At 42.2% G+C, this 21,917-nt stretch overlaps 1 protein-coding gene across 1 annotated transcript in view; it reads left to right on the top strand.

Annotated features, from left to right (window-relative positions):
- Window positions 1–21,917, top strand: part of atad2b (ATPase family AAA domain containing 2B) — a 73,681-nt gene that overhangs the window by 26,320 nt on the left and 25,444 nt on the right. Inside the window, exon 24 of the mRNA XM_086188621.1 lies at window positions 1,407–1,535. Coding sequence (XP_086044747.1) covers window positions 1,407–1,535 — 129 coding nt within the window. The remainder of the gene's footprint in view (window positions 1–1,406; window positions 1,536–21,917) is intronic.

Raw genomic sequence — 21,917 nt, 5'->3', positions numbered from 1 at the left:
CACTGCGTGGAACACCCCTCAGCTTCCCCTTGGCTCTTGATGGAGTGTGGGTGGTGTAGAGAGGAGTGGCTCCTGCAGCCCTGGTGTTCCTAACAGCACCTTCAGTACTAGGTGCCGTCTGCTTGGCTCATCACGGCTCACCAAACAGCCCTATGGTGTGAATGCATGTACTGTACGTCTAAATTGGTCTTCTGAACATTAAAACAAACACAGCCAATATAGTTAAATGATACACTTCTGCTATTAAGTGTTTGATTTTTATGTAAGCTGCCAGATATTAAAGCAGAAAGGCATGTAATCATATGCAAATATTCCTGTTGCTATGCTTGCCCACATGGGAATAGACTAATTCAAACACTTCCCCACAGTGAACACAGGGCTCCTACTTACCAATGTGAAAGTGTGTAAATGTACTGGCCACTAAATATTTATTAATGAATATGTCTTAACATGGCTGAAGTCGGTATAGCTGTGCGCTTTGAAGTCGAGCCATAGCTGTCTGTGCGTGTGTGTGCGCTCTTATTTAAGATTAGATGACTTAGAGATCTGGTCCGGTTTTGTTCTGGTCTTCCCTTCTGGTATCATTTATTTTCAAGCTTCCAAGAGTAGGGAAGGATCTGTACAAAAAGAACCATTTTCTCTTTCACAGCGCTATCCACAGTGCAAAAAGCCCTACCCCCTAAGGGCCCATTGACTTCCTACTGGAGCCACAAAGGCCTGACACTTCTATGTCAAGCTGGAAACTTGTCAGCACGCAATTTTCTAAAGTTACTCTGTTGCTTTTGATTTCCTCTCCTAGAAGCTAAAAGCACTTGATGCTAAATGAATATTGCAAGTGTAGATGTTAACCGTCCTAGAGGAGGAATAGTATAAATATTTCATCCACCAGTCAAGGTCCTGCTATAAACCTATCAATTAGCCCAGCACTACATGATATCCAGATCCAGTGTTCAAAACCCTCAGTACATCATGGGGATTTCTTCTCCTACAACAAAATGAAAGGAACTATTTTCCATCTGGGAAAATAACTTGAATATCTCTTGATGCCAGAGTTGTAAATGTCTCATTTCTTTGCATGTCTTCATCTTCAGCTCTGTTTTTTCTTTCCTGTCACTCTCGTGCTTTCAGTGAAACCTAAAAACCATTGTGAATTAAAACACAAGAACGCACACAAGCTTGTTGCTTTTTGGTTCCACGTGAGAAGGAGCTGGCATTGAAGGAAGCTTTCAGTCAGAGCTGCAAATTATATTCTAGTCGTACATTTGTGCCTGCCATCATTTTTTCCTTATTGTCAAGTATCACATCAATCGGTGTTCTTACATGGTGTTTCAGAATAGTTTTCACTCTTACAAGAGCACAAAGACTTGTGTTTGGTTATAGTAACTAATCCTCTGTGGGAATTGCAGACCACCAGACGCCAACTCCACTTACGGCAGCTCCGAGTTCTTTGGTAACCAGAAAGCAGCACTCTGCAGGAGAGGAGCCAACCAAGAGCAGCTCTCAGGGCGAGGCCACTGAGAAACGGTGCACCACTAGTGAGTACTGGAAGACACACACGGTCTACACAATGGGTTCCATACCCACTCATGACTCTTACCGTTCTGTGTTCTCACCAACAATTTACTTGTTCCAAACTCTTCAATCTGGTTTGCAGAAAGGCTTGATATATATTTTGTCGTCTTTCTGGCAAACAGTGACTACATCTCATTCCCCATTCCTCTGTCTTTCGTTTTTTTGGAGGAGGGGGGGGGGGGGGTTCCATTGTTCTAGTCTCATACATCCAGTCTCAATATGGGCAACTGACTTTTATTACTTACCCAGCTGTTTTATTCCTACTAGAGCTGTGGTTGGTCTGCGACTTCCATTGTGCAACACCTTCTGTGATGCAACGGTTCAATTTAAAACTTTGGAGAGCGCATTTCAGGGTACAGAATCAAGGTTCACAAACTCTTGAGCAGCTGTGGTTCAAGAACTCGCACAGAGGAGTGGTTTCAGCCACATTGTTGGTTCATGAATTTCACCACTGTAATAGTCACGAGCACATAAAGTAAAAATGTTTCTGTGTAATCTTCTACCTCACAGTTTGACATGCTGGCCTACCTCGAGATTCTAAGGCATTGCAGTACAAAAAGACACCGACATTGTGACTGGTCACTTGTTTAAACAGTGCTTAATGACACTGGTATATTGTGACATCAGTGTATCAGTTCATATATTGTTCCATTTGGCAACAAAGGTGCCACATATTATGTCTCCTTGTACTTGTATACTGACGATGAGGCAAAACAGCTGCTGAATATTCCCGCCTCCAATATTCTGCAAAACAGGCGTTTGACTCTTCCTTTTTTCCGTCGCGGCACAGCGGACAGCTGTGTTGTATTACAGCAGTATACCAGATGTATGTGATGCCACACACCTGCTTTAATCTCACACACACACACACACACACACCTCACCGGTGTAGAAGAAACGCTGTGAGCGGCCTCATTAGTGCAACTACTCACACCTAACCACTCTGAACATGACCACGCCATGGAGCAATTACATGCCCACCTGTGGCAAATAACGGGTGCCTAAGGGTGAAGGGAGGGCCAGGTATGGGCAGGGGGCAGACTAATGAGGATGTCACCTGAACAAATAAGCAGGTAAGTAAGCAGGATTTACATGTAAACTGAAAGATGCCCTCCGGCCTTCACCTGGCAAATACATGGAAAATAAAATGTGCTTTCAGAAAAGAGGTGCCATTACCCAGACGTCAAGTGAAGCAGACGATATAACAATACATGAGTGTGTAGACTGAGTGTGTGTGTATGTGTGTGGCGTGTGTTGTTACACATTCTTAGTTTCTTTCCTACTCATAGTTAATAAATCATTTGTCAAAAAAGTTCCATCCTGGGAAACGTGATGATTATTATTGTAGCTGAAGCAGTAAGCTTTATAAATACAAAAACAACAAAAACACATGAACAGTATACTTGTCATTGAGCTTGAACTAGTTTGTAGTTCACCCGTACAACACAAGGTGGTGCTTGTCTCTTGTGAGAGTGCTGCTAACAGAACCCCTACTGTGTGGGTAAACCATTCCTTCTTCAGGGGAAGATGGTCCCCTCTTAAGAGATGAGGGCCTCTGTTGGCCACCATACATACTGTAGACTCAGGGCTTTAGTCCTCAGTCATTTATCTTGCCCTGGTGTGGCAGGAAACAGCAGCTGTGCTGTACTGTGAGAATATTTTCCCCTAATTGTATGATTTCAGCCTCAAATTATAAACTCTCCAATGCAGTAATACAGGACGTTATTAGTCTCCCATAAATCCAGGCCAGGCTGATCAAATTTGAATTCCATGGGGAATGGGTTAAAATGTTGAGCATATTATCCACACTTCACCTAATGTAATGTATTAAATCAGTCACTTACTATAATCTAAATGGGCCCTTTTCATCGCAGGCATTTTGACTTGTCAAAGCAGGAAAAGTAAAGATTGATTTAATAACATTAATAATGGCTTCATTCACTTTTTGGTGAGCCAGACGCAGGGCTCTGCAATTGTGCATGATCACTCATCATTATTAATGTCAGTATTTCCAACTGAGATTTTCCCACTTAAACTAGTCTGCTGGGAAAAGGACCTATAGCTGTAGCAAAAAAACAAAAAAAAACAACCAACAAACATATATTGACAAGAAGTGAGAGATAATTGATCGCTCCATAGAAACATCGCCTGCCAGCATTCTCCTCCATTTAGGACTGAAAAAGTTATCAAGGAACTCAGAGATGCCACTTTTCATTTTTGTCTCTGTAGACTCGACGGAGCTCTTAACCTTGACTTGCTCGGTCCAAACGTCGGCTACGCTGTTGTCAAAAAAGGCTTTCATCTTTTGGGCTTCTGTACGCTGCCACAGGGCTAATTCAACATTTGATAAAACATCCACAAATGGGTGGTAGTCTACCCTGGTTTTTGATTAGAACCTGAATGTGTCGTGATTGTTCATCTATTAAGTCTGATACTGATGTCTACCTCCATAAAAGTAGCGTTTTTTTTTTCTTTTCTTGATAACTGATTATTCCCTGGAATTATTTTTTCCGTTCCCTTACCTAACTAAGCTCTGTCCTGAAAGACCTCCCTCATTCTCTAGTAAGGGTAAAAGCCAACAGTGGGCTCCAATGTGCTCCTTCTAGCTGCAGTCTTTATCTACAAATCCAAATGTCACAGTTGCGGACCACCAATTTAGACGCTCTTGGGAGAGTCATTATCAGCCTCCACCAGAGGCTTAATTAATTAGCCAAACTTAGGTGATTAATTTGTGTCATTGGCAGCCAGTTCTCACCTGGAGCACCTCAGCAAGGCAGCTATTAGGCTAATTGATCACAGAGTCAGTTATTTCTCAAGATATTATACACAGCCTTGTAACTGAAGCACAGCGCGTCTGGCAGAGGAGATTTGTGCTGATACTGTTTATGAAATAGCACCTGATGCAGCCAGGTAATTTCAGGGTTGTTGACTTTCCCTTCCTCCTTTCATAGGGTTAGGACAACTTGAAGGTTAAAGTTATCCGAGATCATTACCTGCAGGGAGAAGCCTATCTGGAGCTGGGTTGGTATCTGCACTTCTACAGGGCTTTTATCTGGGCTACCTCTCCCACTCGCTGTCCATCCCTTTTATTCTGTTTGCCAAGAGCTGAGAATTGCCTGTGACATTCAGATATTCCAGAAAGTGGTGGCAGGAGTGAGATGTACAATTTGGAACTGTGGACAAAGTTACAGGAAAGGCTTTTAAAGGGTTAAAGATATTTCCAATTAGGTGTAAAAAAGCAGTGGCTGTGGTTAAAGCCGCTTATAGATGGAGAATGCACCAGAGAATTGGAAGAAGGATGTGGGCCTCCCCTCTCCCTCTCTGGCCGCTCATTCGCAGAAGGAGCAGAATACCCTGAGTCCATTAGCTAGGCCTCAGCCCCGGGTTCATTTTTAGTGCATCACCACAAGGATCCAGTTCATGTAGAGTGCCTTCCTTTCATTCATAATTAAGACCCCCAGTTTCTCTATTTAGTCTTGAGTCTTTAGTCTTGCTCAAATCAGCTGTCTTTTTTCCCCTGTGACAGTCAGGAGGCATTTTGAATAGCTTGCTTAAAAAAGCATGCCAACTTTTTGGGAATTGTGGGTTTTGTTTTGTTTTTTTCATCACTTTTAATGTCAGACTAGTCGATAAATACCCTTCTTTCCTCTGTGTGGCCATGATTGAGCCCAGGCCCCCACCGGGTGACTAATTGGTCGTTAGCTCAGCTGCAGTGAATGGTAGCGGTGGTGCATGGGCGCAGCCTGTTAAAACAGTCAAATAGACATATCTCCAAAATGGTTTTGGCCTGTGTGAATAGAACAGGTGTTGTGATTCACATTTAATATTAAAAAAAAAAAGTAAACTTATGAGATATTATTTTATCAGATTCACACCTGGAATTACTTCCACTGCCTCAGCCTCACTTCCTATCTTGCTGTCTCAGCTTCTAAAGCCTACACTTCCCCCTTTGTGCATATTCTGGCTCAGATAGATCAGGATTGGGGTCTTGGTCTAGCCTTTCTCTACCCGATCTTTATTTCCTCATCCTCTCCTACAACATTGATCACGATTAGTAGCAGTGTTTGTTCTTCTAGTGATCAACAGGTGTTTTTGTATGTTGACTGAAGTTACGACAGGGCTTTTGAGGTGCTGTGTCAAATCACTGCGCCTGCTCAGGGAAGACATTTCCAAGATGTATCTGACTCATTAATTACAACACTGTTAACATCCATAGCAGCTTAGCTAACTAGCATTCTGCTATTTGATAGGGGTGTGGAGGGCTGTAATGCACACAGAAGGGGCTCCATCTCCTTGTCTGGCTTTGAAAATGATGGATATAAGTGCGTTTCCTAAAGGTTGTCATGTAACTTTAGCCAGATCTCACTTTCATTTCCTGTTGCAATTGTTGGAATTTTGAGGCTGTTCGCACTCCTCCCTTGTCATGGTCTGCCAGTGTTTTGTTTTTTTTCCGTGAGATGATATTGTCGTTATTCAGCTGTTTAACCGTTTGTGGAAGAAAAGAATAACGATGTACGCGCGATGCATAATGTGTCCTCAGCATTCACTCAATAGCACGCCCAAGGCAACCGTCACCAGGCTGCATTCATGTAGATGGAACACCGCTGTGTCTTGCCTCTCCCCTGCTTGTATCTCACAACACATTAAACAGACAGCTCCTCTCCCCAATGCCAATGTCAATCCATTGCAAGGCCTTGATGGGATATTTAAAGTCATAATAAACACACCCCGCTTCCTTTTTACCTCAGGCTGAAGTAGTCACTGCATAAAAGGATGGCCTGGATTTGATTTTTGCTCAGGACAAAAGGACAACAGGCACACAGCCTGTGACGTGCTGTTTTGTCTCTGTGCATGAAGAAATGGGTTATTAAGAGGACACTTTTGTTTAAGAAACACAAAGCACTGTTGAAGACTATTAACTTGACTTTGCCCATTTCTGCCTTTTGTGTTTACAAGGACAGAAGACCTACTGTGTTCACTAAAAAAGCCTTGGTTGGATGGATAGAATTCCATAACTTTACAAGAGCTGACCTCAACATTTCAAAGAACAGAGTTCGCAAACAGCTGCCCAGTTTACATGCTCCTTTAATCTAAGTGAGCTGTAAAAACCTTGAACTGCTGAAGCAAAGGCTCTGACTGTAATTCTTCACATTCCCTTTCTCTGTACTTCTTTCACCTGTTTTGCCATCGGTCATTTCATCCCTTCTTCAGCCTCGTTCATAACACCTCTTAAAGGTGCCATTTGTTAAATTGCTAACCATTTGTCGCTGGCCTGTTTTCATGTCATGATACCAGTTTGTACCTCAAGGGATTATAGTGAGTGACTGTGGTGCAAAGGAGGAGCAGCTCTACTCAGCTGCCTCAAAAAGTAAATGATGTCTCTCTAAAGCTTAGCCTAGCCATCCTATGACGAAAACTCCTTTTAGTCACTTGTATCAGTCATTTCTTTCTTTTGGTCTCTACCCAAAGCCGTTGACCACGGTTTAGGGCTGGAATATTTTGCATCTGGGGAAACTGAGAAAGCTGCCCTCTAGCTCAGCTCCTCCTTCACCATGAGAGACCCAGGTAGTAGCTCATGTTCCATTTTACTGTAAACAACACCTCAAGATACATAAACTACTCTACTCTACCCAACAAAGGTGAGTAATTGTTTAACGCGACCAGAGTTCATATGTTAGCTTATGTCTTTTACAGTGGGGTGCACACCGTAACTCATGCTGCCCCCTGTTGGCATGGGACGTAAAGTTTAAGGGGTGTAGTTCTTTTCCAAGTCAGTAGTCAGTCGGTAGAAAATAGATTGATGGATGGATGCTTTTCCAACACCCATAAAAATCATTCTGTTTCAGAAATGATTTGGCGGCCCTCTTGCAATACTTTCACAGCCCACCAGAGGGGCGGCGGCCCACAGTTTGGGAATCACTGGTCTAGTTTGTTGACCATTTTATATAGAGCACTTTTCAATGTTAAAAATTACCATGTGATAGATTTTTGTCTGGTGTTGCAGCAGTTAGCACTGTTGCCTCACATCACGAAGGTTCTGGGTTCAGATCCAAAGGCCAGTTGGGGCCTTGCTATGTGGACTTTGCATGTTCTCCCAGTGTCTGCTTGGGTCTCTCCCCTGTCCAAAAACATGCACGCTGGGGCAGTTGGAGTCTCTAAATTGCCTAACTGTGAAAGATTGTTTGTGTCCATATGTCGACTCTGCGATGAACTGCTGATTGGTCCAGGGTGTACCCGCCCGTTGCCTGATGACTGCAGCCCCCTGCGACAGGCAATGGGTGGACGGTTCATCCTTCCTTAGTAGATGAGAATTAATGTTCTCAAATCAAATTCTAAATGCATTTCTTTTCATCATTAAAGCAATAAAAGACTAGATGGAGAAGAAGGTTGCACAATTCAGTTCATAGTAGATTCACAGCAAATCCTCCTGAAACGCATCTGGCACAGGCTTCAGGTGATAAATGGCACCTCGTTCCTCAGATGCAATATTTCTTAAGCCTCCTAGGGGCTAAAATTAGAACGCGCCAGTGGTCAACAGCAGAAAACAAAGCACCTTGCCTGAAAGTAAAACTGGGATAGTGGAGATGTTATTGGTTATTACAACTGGACACTGATTCTCCGAGCTGCTTCATGGCTACCATCCAAAAGCAATCTTGAGTTGCTCTCTCTGACACCCTGCAGCACTCACTAATAAAATCCATGCAAAGCCCTCAGGGAATAAGTGCTGAGCATAAGCTGCCATTTTGTGGGCACAGATGCCTCTTGGATCATTGTAGCACCAAGCGTGAAATGAATGTAAAATCATCCATGATGCTCCTAGCTTCCATTTATTGTTTTAGAGTACAGATGAGCTGACATCACTCTCTCTGTATATTCTATCTGTGTTCTGAGTCTTTTCAATCCCAGTAGAACACCATGTATAGTAGCTGCTGCTTTTGTAGACATATTTAGGTTGGGCAGTGATCCTCCTTTCTGGCTGTTAATGTCTGTTCTTTATTACTGTGCAAGTCAGATAACTATATATCACTGCAAACCGCTTAGGTTTCTGCCTGAAAGAGATGAGCCTGGAGAGTTGGCCTGGACGTTGCTGCTCATTGCCTCCGTGTGTGCCCAAAGACTACAAGTTATGATTTCTAAGAATGTAAGGAAGGTGATGCGAGGGAAAGGGAAGGCTGAGGGAAGCTTTTCAAAGCAGGACAGGAAAATTTACAATGCTGGAAATGTCCAGTTCTGAACGGCTAATCCGTTATCAGATGTCAAGCTTAATGTGATACAGATGAGCGGTTCCCTCGGAAAATACAAAAAAAATCACTTCTTCACGCTTTGACAAAGATTTGTTAAGCTTAGAAGCCAGTGTGGGAATCTCAGAGTAACACATGATTATTTGCTTATTATAATCATAGTATCACCATTCAGCAATTCTATGATAATCATAATATTACAAGGGAGTTAATACGATATTTACTTACTACAATACTTTATATCTGTGTAACTGAACAACTAGTATGCCTTAAAATGCAGGAATGGTGTGTTTTGATGCTGCATCGTAGTTTCAGTTTCAAAGAATAAACTGAGATGAAAACAACACACGTGCAACGAACTCCGGCTGTTGCAAATAAAAAATATTTATTTTGGGTCAGTGTATCGACACTGTATCCCAAGAGAAGGTATTTTGATATAATACAGTGTTGATATTTTGTTCCATCCTACTAGAAGGCTCTCTTGCTAAAATATTTTGTTGATTGATCATCAGATGATTTTAATTTTTAGATTAGATTTTAAGTAAAGTGGCGGCATGGCTCAGAGGTAGAGTGGCTTTCTATCAACCGAAGGGTCGCTGGTTCAATCCTCTCTTCCCCCGGTGACCATGTCCAAGTCTCCTTGAGCAAGATACTGAGCCCCTAATTGCTCCTGATGGCCCTGCGACGGACTGGTGACCCGTCCAGGGTGAACCCTGCTTCTCGCCCACTGTCATTTGGGATAGGCTCCAGCCGCGGCGACCCTTAATGGAAAAGCGGTAGGGAAAATGGATGGATGAAGTTTTATTTTAAAAAGTTTGTGTTCTGTGCTCAGGAAGCAGAAATTCTTCCTGTCAATGATGCTTTTCCACTCAATTGTGGGTGCTGTTCTGTGCACTTGTATCTCATGCATGTGCCTGGTTTTTATGTGGATGGGTTTTGAGCCTAATGAAACTGCATTTTATTCACAGATGGGTCCATTGTCAATGTTGTCAAGAGAGGGCAAGAGAAGGTCAGAGACGGTCTGAGCGAATCAATGCACGCAGCTACAATGAAATAAGATTTCATTGTACCCATTTTAATCACTAAACAGAAAATCAATATGTGGCGTTTCTTCTTGTGGCTGATTTACCAAAGGAAAACCAGATTATGTAATTACACAATTATGAACAGAAATAGTCATTAAATTTAACACACACACACACACACACACACACACACACACACACACACACACACACACCCCACATATAAACTCTAATTCCCTGGAGTCCTTCATGGGTAGTAGACAGATTTTGGATTTTCACAGGATTGACTAGCCAGCCATTGCAATTAAAGTGGATCTGGTGCTGTGTTTTCTATGATAAATGGGCTCGTCGCGCCCCCCCCCCCCCCCCCCCTTCTTTCCAAAACTAAAGAGCAACACACCACCTCAGCTTTTAGGCTGCACAACAGACAGAAAATTATAGAAGGCCTCCTGGGATTTTTACACCCATGTTTTTTTTTGTTGTTGTTTTTTTTCCCTACATGGCATGCTCAATCAGTCAAATTTTAGTTTAAAAATAGCAGTAAGAAGCAAGCAGGCAGTATAATGGGATGGGTGCTAACGCTGGCTCACTAAGGTGAAGTCTGTCAGCCATCTGTGGTGGACGATCGCGTCATCCATCAGCTCGGCCCTCTGATGCATTCCTGCCTGATTAGTTTTGTCGAGGAGTTCTGAATAATGGTAAATCACCTCTTGAAACCAGCTTGTTAGAAAGGGAACTAGCATAACATCTTTGCTATTATATGCTGAGGTGTTTAATGGGGTTTGTGGAATTAGAGAATATTAGTCTCCTTACTCCCACTTAGCAAACCACTCCAGCAACTTAACAGTTAGATACTTAACCTTTAAAAATGTTATTTGTGTATGATTTTGTGATTTTATGTCTGTAGTTTCGCTCCTGTGGTTGAGACATATTAAGGCTGGGGTGGTTTTACCATTAAGTCGTCCCCAGAATGATAAATAAGAGAATATCTACATGCTCAATGATGCAGTTGAACCTAAACATACTCCACCGTACATCTCGGGGAAATCTTTAGAGATGTGTCGCATTAGACCACCATAAGAATAGAAAATGCGCACTGACTGGGTTTTTAATTACATCAAATTACTCAGGGAATCTATCCTATTCAGGCTAATCACCACACCTCCATTAAACCAAGAGATGAGATGCCTTTTCTCTTGCATGTAACTGTCCCTTTCTGGTGAACCACTCATTAAGACGTGTCACGAGATCCGAGGGCAGTGAACCTAACTCGTCAGTGCTTCAGTGCTGGAATCAGACCTCTACACAGTGATTTTATCTGTGCTATGCCAGTTAGTAATGCTCATGCATGACAAATGTATTCGTTTCATGGCCTCTACTCATTATTTTTGCGGCATCATCACATCACACTGGGGCCTTTGTCGTTGACACAATGTGAATTCCTCGCTTTCCCAGAAATCAGGATCCCAGGAATACAACAAGCGTTTTGTCTGTGCGTAATGGGGACCCCAAATAAAGGATGAACATTCAGTTCTGCTCTTTGGATCCAGTTTGATAACATTTTCATTTTCAATAACTTGATGATAACAAAGCTTGATTGTCTGCTCATGCATAATCAGCCCCCCAGTCAGGGAGTTTTTGGTCTTTATATATGCATTCATAGAGTCGTAGATTACGAACTGAAGTCAATCTAGTCTCATTCCCTACTGCAGAAACCAAAAATGAAGCATTATCTGCCTCACCAAGATTATTTTGGTGAAGGAAAGTGGAGTAAATTGAGTTGTACTGTAGATTTAGGTGTGTAGAAACTGATTTACCTTTTGGTTGTAGTAAACCTCTCCGATGTTCATGTCTAGTTTGTGTGTCAAGAACCGCAACTTTAGCAGCAATGATCATGGCAAATTGTGAGAAGTTGTCATTGACACTGATAATGTTGCTGTTCATTTTAATTTAAACATTTGTCAAGGTTATATCCCTGCTTGGACAATACAAGATACGGGGGGGGGGGTGTTTAGACCATTTGAATATACAACAACCAGGCATGGGTATAAGATTAAAAGGAAAATAAAGCAGCTCAGTCCCTGTTCAGTAGCTAAAAATCCTGTATACTCTGAATGCGAGGCAGCTGATATTAAGGTGGTCTTCCGTCCTCAACAGTGAACACAACAGTGCATGTGATACGCACGCATCAACACAGACTTATTCATTGATGCATAACAGAAGGAGACTAATTCCTTGTCTCTTAATTATGACCTTTAAAAACATTTTTAATGGTTGCAGTAGCAGCAAATGTCCTGTAAATGTTGTGTTCAGGTTTTTTTTCACATGGAAGAGTTCAGTGTAAACATGTGGAAGCAGATATTACAGAGAATTATGACTTAAATAATCATTAGGACACTGAAGGCTGAGTTTGGCACATTTGATTTGATCCTTGTGAATTAAAGGGAACTTATTTTTTATCAGATTTTCTATGATATAAGAAAAGTCAATTAATCTCAATGGGCCATAACTGATGAGGTGTCCATGGTAAGTAAAGAATCCCTGTGTAAACAGTGTTTTAATTTAATATCCCTTTCTGCCGAGTCCTATTATGGTACTGCTGTGACGACCCGAATCTCTCAGCAGACGCTCGGGGGATCTAATTGGTTTCAAATGTAATCAATTTTCCAAGCCTAAGAGTTCTAAACCATGTCCAGCCTTCTCTGTGAATGGGATGTACTTCCCCATCATCCTTGGCTTTACAATTAGCAAAATTGCAGCAAGTTGTATCCAGAACTTTGCTAATAAGATCCTCATATGTAGCCTCATTATTTAGTGTCATGCAGGTAAATGGATACGTGGTTTTTAATTGCCTGCCTGAAAGTTTTACAAGTTCCACAGAGTGTAAATGTTCCCTGAAAAGGTAGTGACCGTATTAAAGACATGAGCACTTATTGCTGTTGGCAACAAATATCAAAGCCAGCTCCAAAAATACCACCTTTAAGGTACTATACTTGTCAGGGTCAGGCTGACATCTGCAGCAGTACTCTGAGCCGCTGGTGCATTAGAGCATATCTGTCTTTTGAGAAGAGGGCACCACAGGTACTGTCATCCCACTGGCCATTTACTGAGCAGCCGAGAGAAGGACAGAAAAATAGAGATGCTCGGACGGAATTATGTCTTCAGCGGAACAGCAGGGCGGCGGATAGAAAACCTTCAACTTGCAGTTTTCTCTCAGTGGTTGTAGACACCTGCAGAAATTAAGTCTCGAGGATAGTTAAATCACAGGCAAACGCATAAAGGCCTAGAACCCCCCCCCCCATTTTTTAAAGTAAAGCCTTCTCTTAATTGTACGATATCTACGCATTTATCCAACTGTTACTGTCTTGCTGTTGTAGTTTTATGATTCAGTGTCGCTGTTGCAGTTGACAAATGACACTTGCATTACAAATAAACTAGAATTATTATTATTATTATTATTGCATACTGATGCTATGAGGTCAGATGCCATTAGCAGAGACACGCCACCTTGCAGACTGGATCATTTGTCAAAGAGAAAGACTGTAAAAGCTCATTTTTCTGTGTTCCTCACCATTGTAACTTACATGTGGATATGCTAAAGGGGGGCGGGGGCACAGATCTAAAACCTGACATGAACAACGCGTCACCAGAAAGCTGGAAGGAGGACAAACCCGAGAACTATGACGGTACTATCCTTGAGCCCTGGTTACCTGATGGCTGATGATGCACATTTTCAGGACTCAAGCAGACAAAACTGGAAGGACATTTATTTCATTTCTTTGAATATTGCTGTACCGTCCTATTTATCTGTCCTTCCCAAAGAAAGATACAATGTAAAAACAAAAACAAAAAAACAACGCGTCACCACAACTGTTTTATATGGCTATCTCAGGGAAGGAAGTAGGAAGGTAGGGATGCCGCCCGTTGAGTGAATTGACTGATCTCCTTCATTTCCAGATGCAAGGATGGGATCATTTATTGATCTGGACTTTTCATCAAGTGTCACTGCGAAGTGTCACATTGGTTGACAAATGGCTGTCTTCTTTATATGACCCGGAGACCCTGCAGCCCCTTGTCGCCATGACAGCCACGACGGCGTTCTTTGTCTTCTATAGTTTCCCATGTTGTCTGCTATTTACCTTTCACCCCTTCTTTGGAATTCTTTCCATCGTAAAATCTCCCAAAGCAAATACGGTCGGAGCACCTTGTGGTCACTTTGGAGTCCACACTCCAGCCTGTCAGGGGGTGTTGTTGTCATGCTTTCTACGCGTTGTCCACCTCGCGACACTCGTATTTTGAGAGTTGTTCATTTTTGAGAGAAAAACGCAAAGGAGATAATTTTAGAGGTGAATTTAGCAGTTGTAAATATTGGCATCTTGGACCAAAGAGATCAAAAATAAAAATAAATAAAGAAATAAAATCCAATATCGTGCATCACCAATTTTAGACAGAAGAAGTGAACAAAAAAATACAATATATATGTTGCTTCTTGGCAACATATTAACAGGTCCTAAATGAAGTGGGAGCAGTTACATGTAACAATAAATCCTTCGTCAGTCAGGATCCTAAAGCTTAGGTGGTTGTTGTTTTTTTATCTGTTTTACAGGTGTTTCTTTATTTTAATGGTCATTCTGAAGAATGTAATTTTGGGGAGCTGCTAATATTTTGGACAGGGAGTTATTAGTATTACCTGGTGTTCTTTTGACGAGTAGCAAATAAGGTGTTGGAGTAAGTTAATAGAGCTGAAGAAGCCTTCCAGATGATTTTCAAGAAGCCCAAGCAAGTCTGGTTGCCTTCGCATATCTGCTCCTAGATAAATCTCCCGGAGGTAATCGATCCATTAGGCCACTGTTTTCTTTAGTTTTTTTTCAAACTGCTGACATCAGCATGTGGGTGAAAATAAAAGCGTGAAGAGCCCAGTTGTGTTACTCCCCGTTGCAGCTCAGCTGCACTTGACGCCTGATTGATTTATCGTCTTAATTTTACCTCAGACTTGTGTTAATAATTTCTAAGGTACTGCTTGCTAACAGCAAAGGGACCACGTAAAAGTTATTATTCATGCATTTTGTTCAGCTTTTATTAACCTTGTTCTTTTGAATAGTGTTTTAAACCTGCTGAGTGGATTTTACTGCTTTTTTCTATTTAAAAAGAAAAAAAGGTGGGGGGGGGGGACACAGGGTAAAGTTGATCTTTTATTTAAGTTTTTTAGTGGCCATTCAGTAATCTGAAGGTTACTGGTTCAGTCTCCTGGCCCCTCAGAGGCCGTATCCAAGTGTCCTTCAGCAGCACACTGTTTGCTTGCGGCCGCTGCCATAGGTGTATTAATGTGGGTGAATGACAACACTGCTCAGAGCTTTCAATGCTGTTGAACAGATAAGGCTTCATATAAATGAAGGCTTTTTTTCCCCCCAGTTAAGAGAAAATCTTAATTATTTATTTAGTTTAACTTAAGATAGGAAGCATTGAATTTGTTCGGCAGTCATTGCAGGGGATATACAGCCCTTTGTGTTGTGTTAATTACAGCTCAGTGAAAGGATTCAGTGACAAATGACTGAAATCTCTGGGGAGGTATAGTCAGGAAAATATAGTTTTCAAGAGCCAGTTCATATTTCTAATGCTTACAGCAGCGTAACCAAAGCAGTGACAGAAATAAGATTCATTACTTTGATTACACTAACAAACATTTAGCTTTAATTTCTTAGTTCCTTCATAACAAATGTGACTGTAAATATGAATCTGTGGAACAGATGGAATGCCTTTAATTTATTTTTTGATGTATTACATTATCGGTGCCATGTGTTAGATGCCTGTGCTTGTTGATTCTGGCAAGCTTAAGAAAACGCTAGATATTGATATCTTGTACTAATTAATACTGAAAGTTGAGTGGTCCCAAAAGATTTAATCAGGACAATCTTATCAAGTGAATTTACCCTCTCATTAAAACATACCTCAGCTTTAAAGACAACCAACGTTCTTCCTCTCCAGTCCAACACATATAAATAGTACGACTATTAAATGGTGGTGTGACACAGAAGCCCCAGGGACAACTGTACATTTCTACAATTCGTTTATCCAGTCTTTGAATAACTATATATTTCAGCATTTTAAAACAAAAGCTGATAAAATGGGTTTCCAATCGCATCGCATTCATTTACTGCTTGAAAAAAATCCCTCGTCTCACTTGTTATCCCTTTTGATGCCTTCCCAAATTTAAGAGCGTTACAGTTTTTAACTCTGTGTCTTTTTTTTTATTAGTATTAGCAGTGATCCATAACCCTCATTTATTTCACTATAGTGAACCCCAAACCAAATATACACACAAATCCCAAATGGATATTAAATTACACATGTCAACAACACACAGAAACAGCCTCTAGCACTTGTTTTCCCCTTGGACCCCCGAATGTTATATTACCCAGAGTGCAACCCAGTGTTGGTCCAATGTCCGAAATGTGAATTTGTGAAAGAGAATTAGAGAGCAAGACCCCTCCGGTGGGAAGGAAAGTGTTGCTTATTGCCATGGCAACACGCTGCACTCCCCTTCATGCACACACTCTCAACAGCTAGGAGGGGATATAGATGAATTACTGGAGCAGCTGTCCAGGCTTGTGTGAATTTGGTCATGTTTGAGCAGATTAGCTGATTTTGCTAAATTATCCCACCCAAAAAATGCATTTCCATTTATTCTCCTCCATTTCAGAGCAGACCTAAAAATGTGAAATGTTAGATTATACGCAGAACAATATTTATCTAGTTTGCTGACGAGGACAAGGGGGTTTGTAAGTCAAAATACAGTGTAAAAATCCCACTGGCCTTTAGTTGAGAGAAACTGTGGCAATGCTAATTTACAGATTAGCTTATAAAACAAACAAAAACAAAATCTATAGCATTTTATAGTGGACGTGCCATGGATGAACAGTTTTCCATCATGGATTGTCACTGGAACCTGGTATCACCTCCATATGGGACACTGTTGGTGAGCCTGGACAGATGTTATCACCACCTCCAGGATTTGTTTTAAGCAGGCAAGAAACATTCTGGAAGCTGACCTGGGTTTTGAGGAGTCAAGTCAAGTCAGTTTTATTTGTCTAGCGCCAAATCACAACAAAAGTTCTCTCATGACACTTTCCAGGTAGAGCAGGTCCAGTACCGCACTCCTTCAATGAGTTTCCACCCAACAATTCTCCATCAGCAAGCACATCCTGCTACAGCGGCGACGAAAACCTTCCTTTTAAGAGGCAGGAACATCCAGCAGATCCAGGCTCAATGGGGTCGGCCTTCTGCTTTGACCGGTTGGGGGGAAGGAGAGCGGGGCAGAGACAAAGGCCAGTAATGGAGGAAGACAGATATACAGAAGGAAAGAGAGGGACAGAGATAAAGAGAGACTAAAAGGAACAGACTGATGGACAGACGGGGGACGTGAGCAGGTGGAGCTACGGGTGGCAGCTTGAGCCTCTTCAGGTCTGCAGCCTCCTCCGGCAGCACCCAGGATCTGGGATGAGGGGAGCCCGAAGGCTCCGGAGAAGAAGACGCGTTAGTAATACTGAGTATGATTTATGTATGACACATATAGGAGGACAGAGAGGGACACCACCGAGTAGCTTAACATTACGTGTTGATGCATACCAGCTACACTGCAGAAAAGGTCGCTTGTGTGGAAAACCACTGCACAAGAAGGGAGAGACTAGCTAACAGCAACGGCACCGCCACCATGGCTTAGAAATGTAGTTAAATAAGTTAACTTGTCATGCAGTGCTCTCTTTCTCTAGGCCACGCATTTGCTAGCAATATCCACACAGCCTATGACCTGAGCTATTCGTTAAAATTAGTTTGCTGTAGGTTACACTTAACACTAAAACATGAAAATATACATAAAAGAAGTCCCAGATGCTTCGGCCCAGCAGGGAGTCTATTTAGGTCCGGTGGCTTTCCAAGCTTGCAGTACACTGGAGGAAACCCTGTGGTACACAGCATGCCCATCAACACGAACACAACAAGCCATTCTTCTTTTTCTTCTTCCACTCCTCCTGAGATTCGTATTTGGCGTTATTCATCTAACTGCTTGGGCCAAGCGAAATACTGCTTGCAGCTTTAATTTCTGTAATACTTGCTGGTATGGCAGTTTTAAAACTCAGCTCCCGGCTCTTTCTGCTCTCAAAAAACTTTATTTGTCTGTATGTGCTGGCTTTTGCAACTCTATACTCACTCACTCTCCCTTACTGCTCTGGCAAGGACATTTGATGGCAGCTTTTCAGTGTTTCAGTTTCTGCCTCTCCATGATGAATCATGTATGGTTTAGGCACTTTTAATTATTACAAAGTGTTCTGCTTCCACTCTCACTTCCCTCCCTCTTTCCATCCCTCCCTCCACCATCAGCATATCTCCACTCTGTGTTTGGCTGTTCATGCTCTTAACAGTTCTCATGAATTATTCAGGAGCCGACTGTGACGCGTCATTTGCTGCCATTCTGTCTCACCTTTTACTCCCCTGGGAGTTGGCTTCATATCTCTGATGGTGATAGCTGACCCCGGCAAGACCTCTTTCACTGAGTTGTGAATTGTTTGTTTTGTTTTGCGCCTGTAAATAAGACGCTAGAAAGTATCTCTTCAGAAGGTATTAAAAGGGAAATGAGGGCTCAGTCAAGAGTTAACCACTAAATCATTTGTTGAAGTTTGCTGTTATCTGGCTGTGTTTGAACATAGGGATAATACAGAAACTTGAAGCAATATTTTTCGTCTCCGAAATTGAAAAGAGCAGAGCTGTGACTCGTCGTCGGACATAACAAGGTGACTGTTCTCGACGGTTTCTAAATTCTGAAGGGCAAGCACAAACTGGTGGTCAAAACCGCTTTCTCGTTATATCAGAAAAGTTGTGTTCACAAACACAAACACACACACACACTGTTACACACTCAAACCAGCATGATTAATGCAATACCATCCCTCCCTTGCTCCAACTTTAGTTACAACAGTATCCCTTGTGCCAATCCTGCCCAAAGGAGAACGAAGCCTCCTGCCTCCACCATAGCATACCCTACGGCTACCAGATCCGGCCCACTCTATGAGAACATCCGGCCTGCTGGATGATTTAGATTTCTAATAATTGGCCAGATTATGTGTTGCCCACAGGGTGCTGCCCTACAATCCTCAGTAGGCAAAATGGCACAAAACAAGCTCACACTGTGGTCGCTTGGTCTTGTGTTTGCGAGAATAAACAAGTTCCACTCACACTCACTGAGTTCTACAGCGGTACACATGCTGTCGCTGAATGTTTGTCCCATGTGAGCTAAGACACTCTTAATGTGGCAGCAGACGTGACATCGCCGTTTGATTTGTTGCCAGATGTTTCGTCGCAGTGACACTGTTCTGGCCAGAGGCAGCAAAGTCTTGGCTGATCAACACCATCACTCTACGTATCACTGTACATTCCCAGCTCAAACCTTAACTTTGAATCAATAATATTGATGTATTGGGCATAACTATTAAGTCAAGTGTTTGGATTAGGAATTAAATAAAACGTAGGATCTATGAGACCCGCATTCTGTGTTGAATTTTCTTGTGGGTCCTCTAGGAAGTTTTGACACCTCTGATCGTGTCCAAACTGTGGGGCGTGTTGGTCAGTGGACTTGGTGCTCGTTACCGCTGCCCCATTTCATTCACTGCCTGTAATTGTTTGAGGAAGGCCAAACGTCCAGCAGCACTATGAAACAGAGGAAGTAGATGCGGGCTTCTCTCTTACCGTTTTTATCTGACTTGTGCTGGGTCTGTTGGAGAATGCAGTAAACGAGGGGCAGCCACATTGACGTCTCACTGCTAACGCATTTTTTGCTGTGACAGTTTTACTACAGCACTCTGAGGGAGCAGACCTCAGTTTTCCACCTCCTCTTAAAACCCCAAACACCATCTGTTGTCATTAGTGTCCAGCATCCGGGATGTAGCAGAGCTGCTGTCTCTTTTTGCCTCCCGGGTTCAAAATTTTCATCCACTGGCCGTAATTGTTCGGGAAGAGCCAAATGTTCAGATTTGAATGCAGACCAGTTTGGATGTGGCCTTCCCATTACACACGGATGGCCGTAAAAGTAAAATTGAAAAAGCAAATGTGGTGAGAAAATGCGTTTAGTCTAAAATTAAGGACTTTATCTAACTATTTTCTTTCTTTATGCAGAAACCAAGAACCTAAGTGTCATTCGGGCTCGATCCATCTTTGGCATAGTACGCATTTCCTATTATTTACTCAGAGAATGTCATGCCTTTATGTGGATCTGTTTTGTTTTCATAGGGTTGTTATAAAACAAAGTTTTCTAGTAAAACTGTGAAGTGTAGTTGGTTATGGGCTGTGCATTTACTTTGAAGGGTGTAGAATTACTGCTGCATGTCCACTCGATGTGTCTTTAGGGCTCCTGCTCTGGAGGACAAGAATAATTGTCCACTTTCTCTTTTAAGTTTGTCAAATACTGGTCTTTGGAGATGTTTGTGGTATATTTGTGAGAGACAAGTAATAATTTTCTGGAATGTGCTGTCATTCCCTCGTGCTTGTGAAATTCAAATTGCTCTAGTTTTGAAAGGTATCCATCATCCCCTTACTGCGATAACAGCGAGCTTTGTCTGAACAATGCTTGAACATTGGTGAAATCTAAAATGCATTATTTGAATGCAGCACTTGCCAGTGTGTACTTGAAAAGCCAGGCAAAAGACATGTAGGCACAGATGGCTCGATGGATTGATGAATAGATTTTTGAGTGAAACATGACAAGAGGCGCAAAATAAACCTCCGAGGAAGTTGACTTAAAGTTTGGCTGAGAGCAAAAGTAGATAGATATCGATTCAAATTGTTTTCACAAGGTTTTTTCAAGTGGCGTGGAATGAGGGGACTCTCTGAAAGTGTAATAAGAAATAAAAGCAGAGCCCAGGTGTTGCTTATAACCTCCAAATTGCTGTTTCAAGCAATAATGGCAAGCCATTTGCTGGTACTTAGTGTACTCTCTCTTCACCCTGGTTGTCTTTTTCCTCCTTTCCCACTGCACACACCATGTGTTTTTCAGGTCTGGGTAAACCAGTTTTGAAAAGCAAAGAACGCTGGTGCTTCAAAACACACGGGTTGAATTTGTGGCCAGAATGACTGAAAGTCAAAGAAGTTACAGGCCGAGCTGACGTTTCGATCGTATGTGTGTCTGGTATAGGAAATGCGGCCCTCAAATTAACACATTCACCTGGGTTTTGAGGTCCCATCAATGCCGATTGAAGCCACTAAACGTCCGTGTTGTCTGCAGAGTCATGACTCCAGGAGTGAACGCTAATTAAAAGCTGTCCCCATTGCAGGCAAAAGCCAGATGCTATTGAGTGTTATCAAGTTTTCTGGCCAGAGGGAAAAGGAGCTTTTAAGCTCCGCTTGTGACTGATAAGAAATATGTGGATGAAGGAGCACCAGAGAACACGGTTACTGAAGCTTTCTGTACCCATCTTCGAGCACTGGTTTTCTAATGGTCCCCTTTTGTGTGTGTTTGTCTTAGGCTGAGAACTTTGACAGGCGTCATGCAGAGATATCACAGTCTCTTTTCAGTTTTCCTGGTGGGGAATGTGCTGCAGATTCAGATGAGACATTGCTGACGTTCTTAAGTTCTATTCTGTGTGACGGTATATAAGCTCTGCTCAAATCTGACGGAGTAATGCAGTCCTGACCATATAGTCAGTTGAGAATGGGCTTGGCGTGTGTTATCAGTTATGCAAAAGGCATTCCACATTGGCAGATTTATATAATTCCAATGGCCCTTGACTGATTTATAATGGCTAGTACTTGATGGACTTTATAGTCTGCTGTGAAATGCAGTAAGTTGTTTTTTTCCCCTCATATCCCCTTTGAGATACTTTCCTGTACTTGTGAAAGGCTTGCGGTTGGTTGGTGTTGGTCTGTGCAATGACAGAAGCTGTCAGATGTAATTGAAAATATGATTTACACTATGAAAGCTTTTTGATGCCGAGCCCAGAGGGTTTCTTTGGGGTTAAGGTGTGCACGCTGACGGGTCATTTATATGCCACCCATTGTCAGGTCTAAATGCTTTGATCTCTCAGAGATAGACTTA

The sequence above is a fragment of the Aulostomus chinensis genome, chromosome 20 (genome assembly GCF_037954235.1).
Source record: "Aulostomus chinensis isolate RoL2024-O1b breed Wild chromosome 20, RoL_Achi_v1.0, whole genome shotgun sequence".
Classification (NCBI taxonomy): domain Eukaryota; kingdom Metazoa; phylum Chordata; class Actinopteri; order Syngnathiformes; family Aulostomidae; genus Aulostomus; species Aulostomus chinensis.
This window is presented reverse-complemented; position numbering and strand designations above follow the sequence as displayed.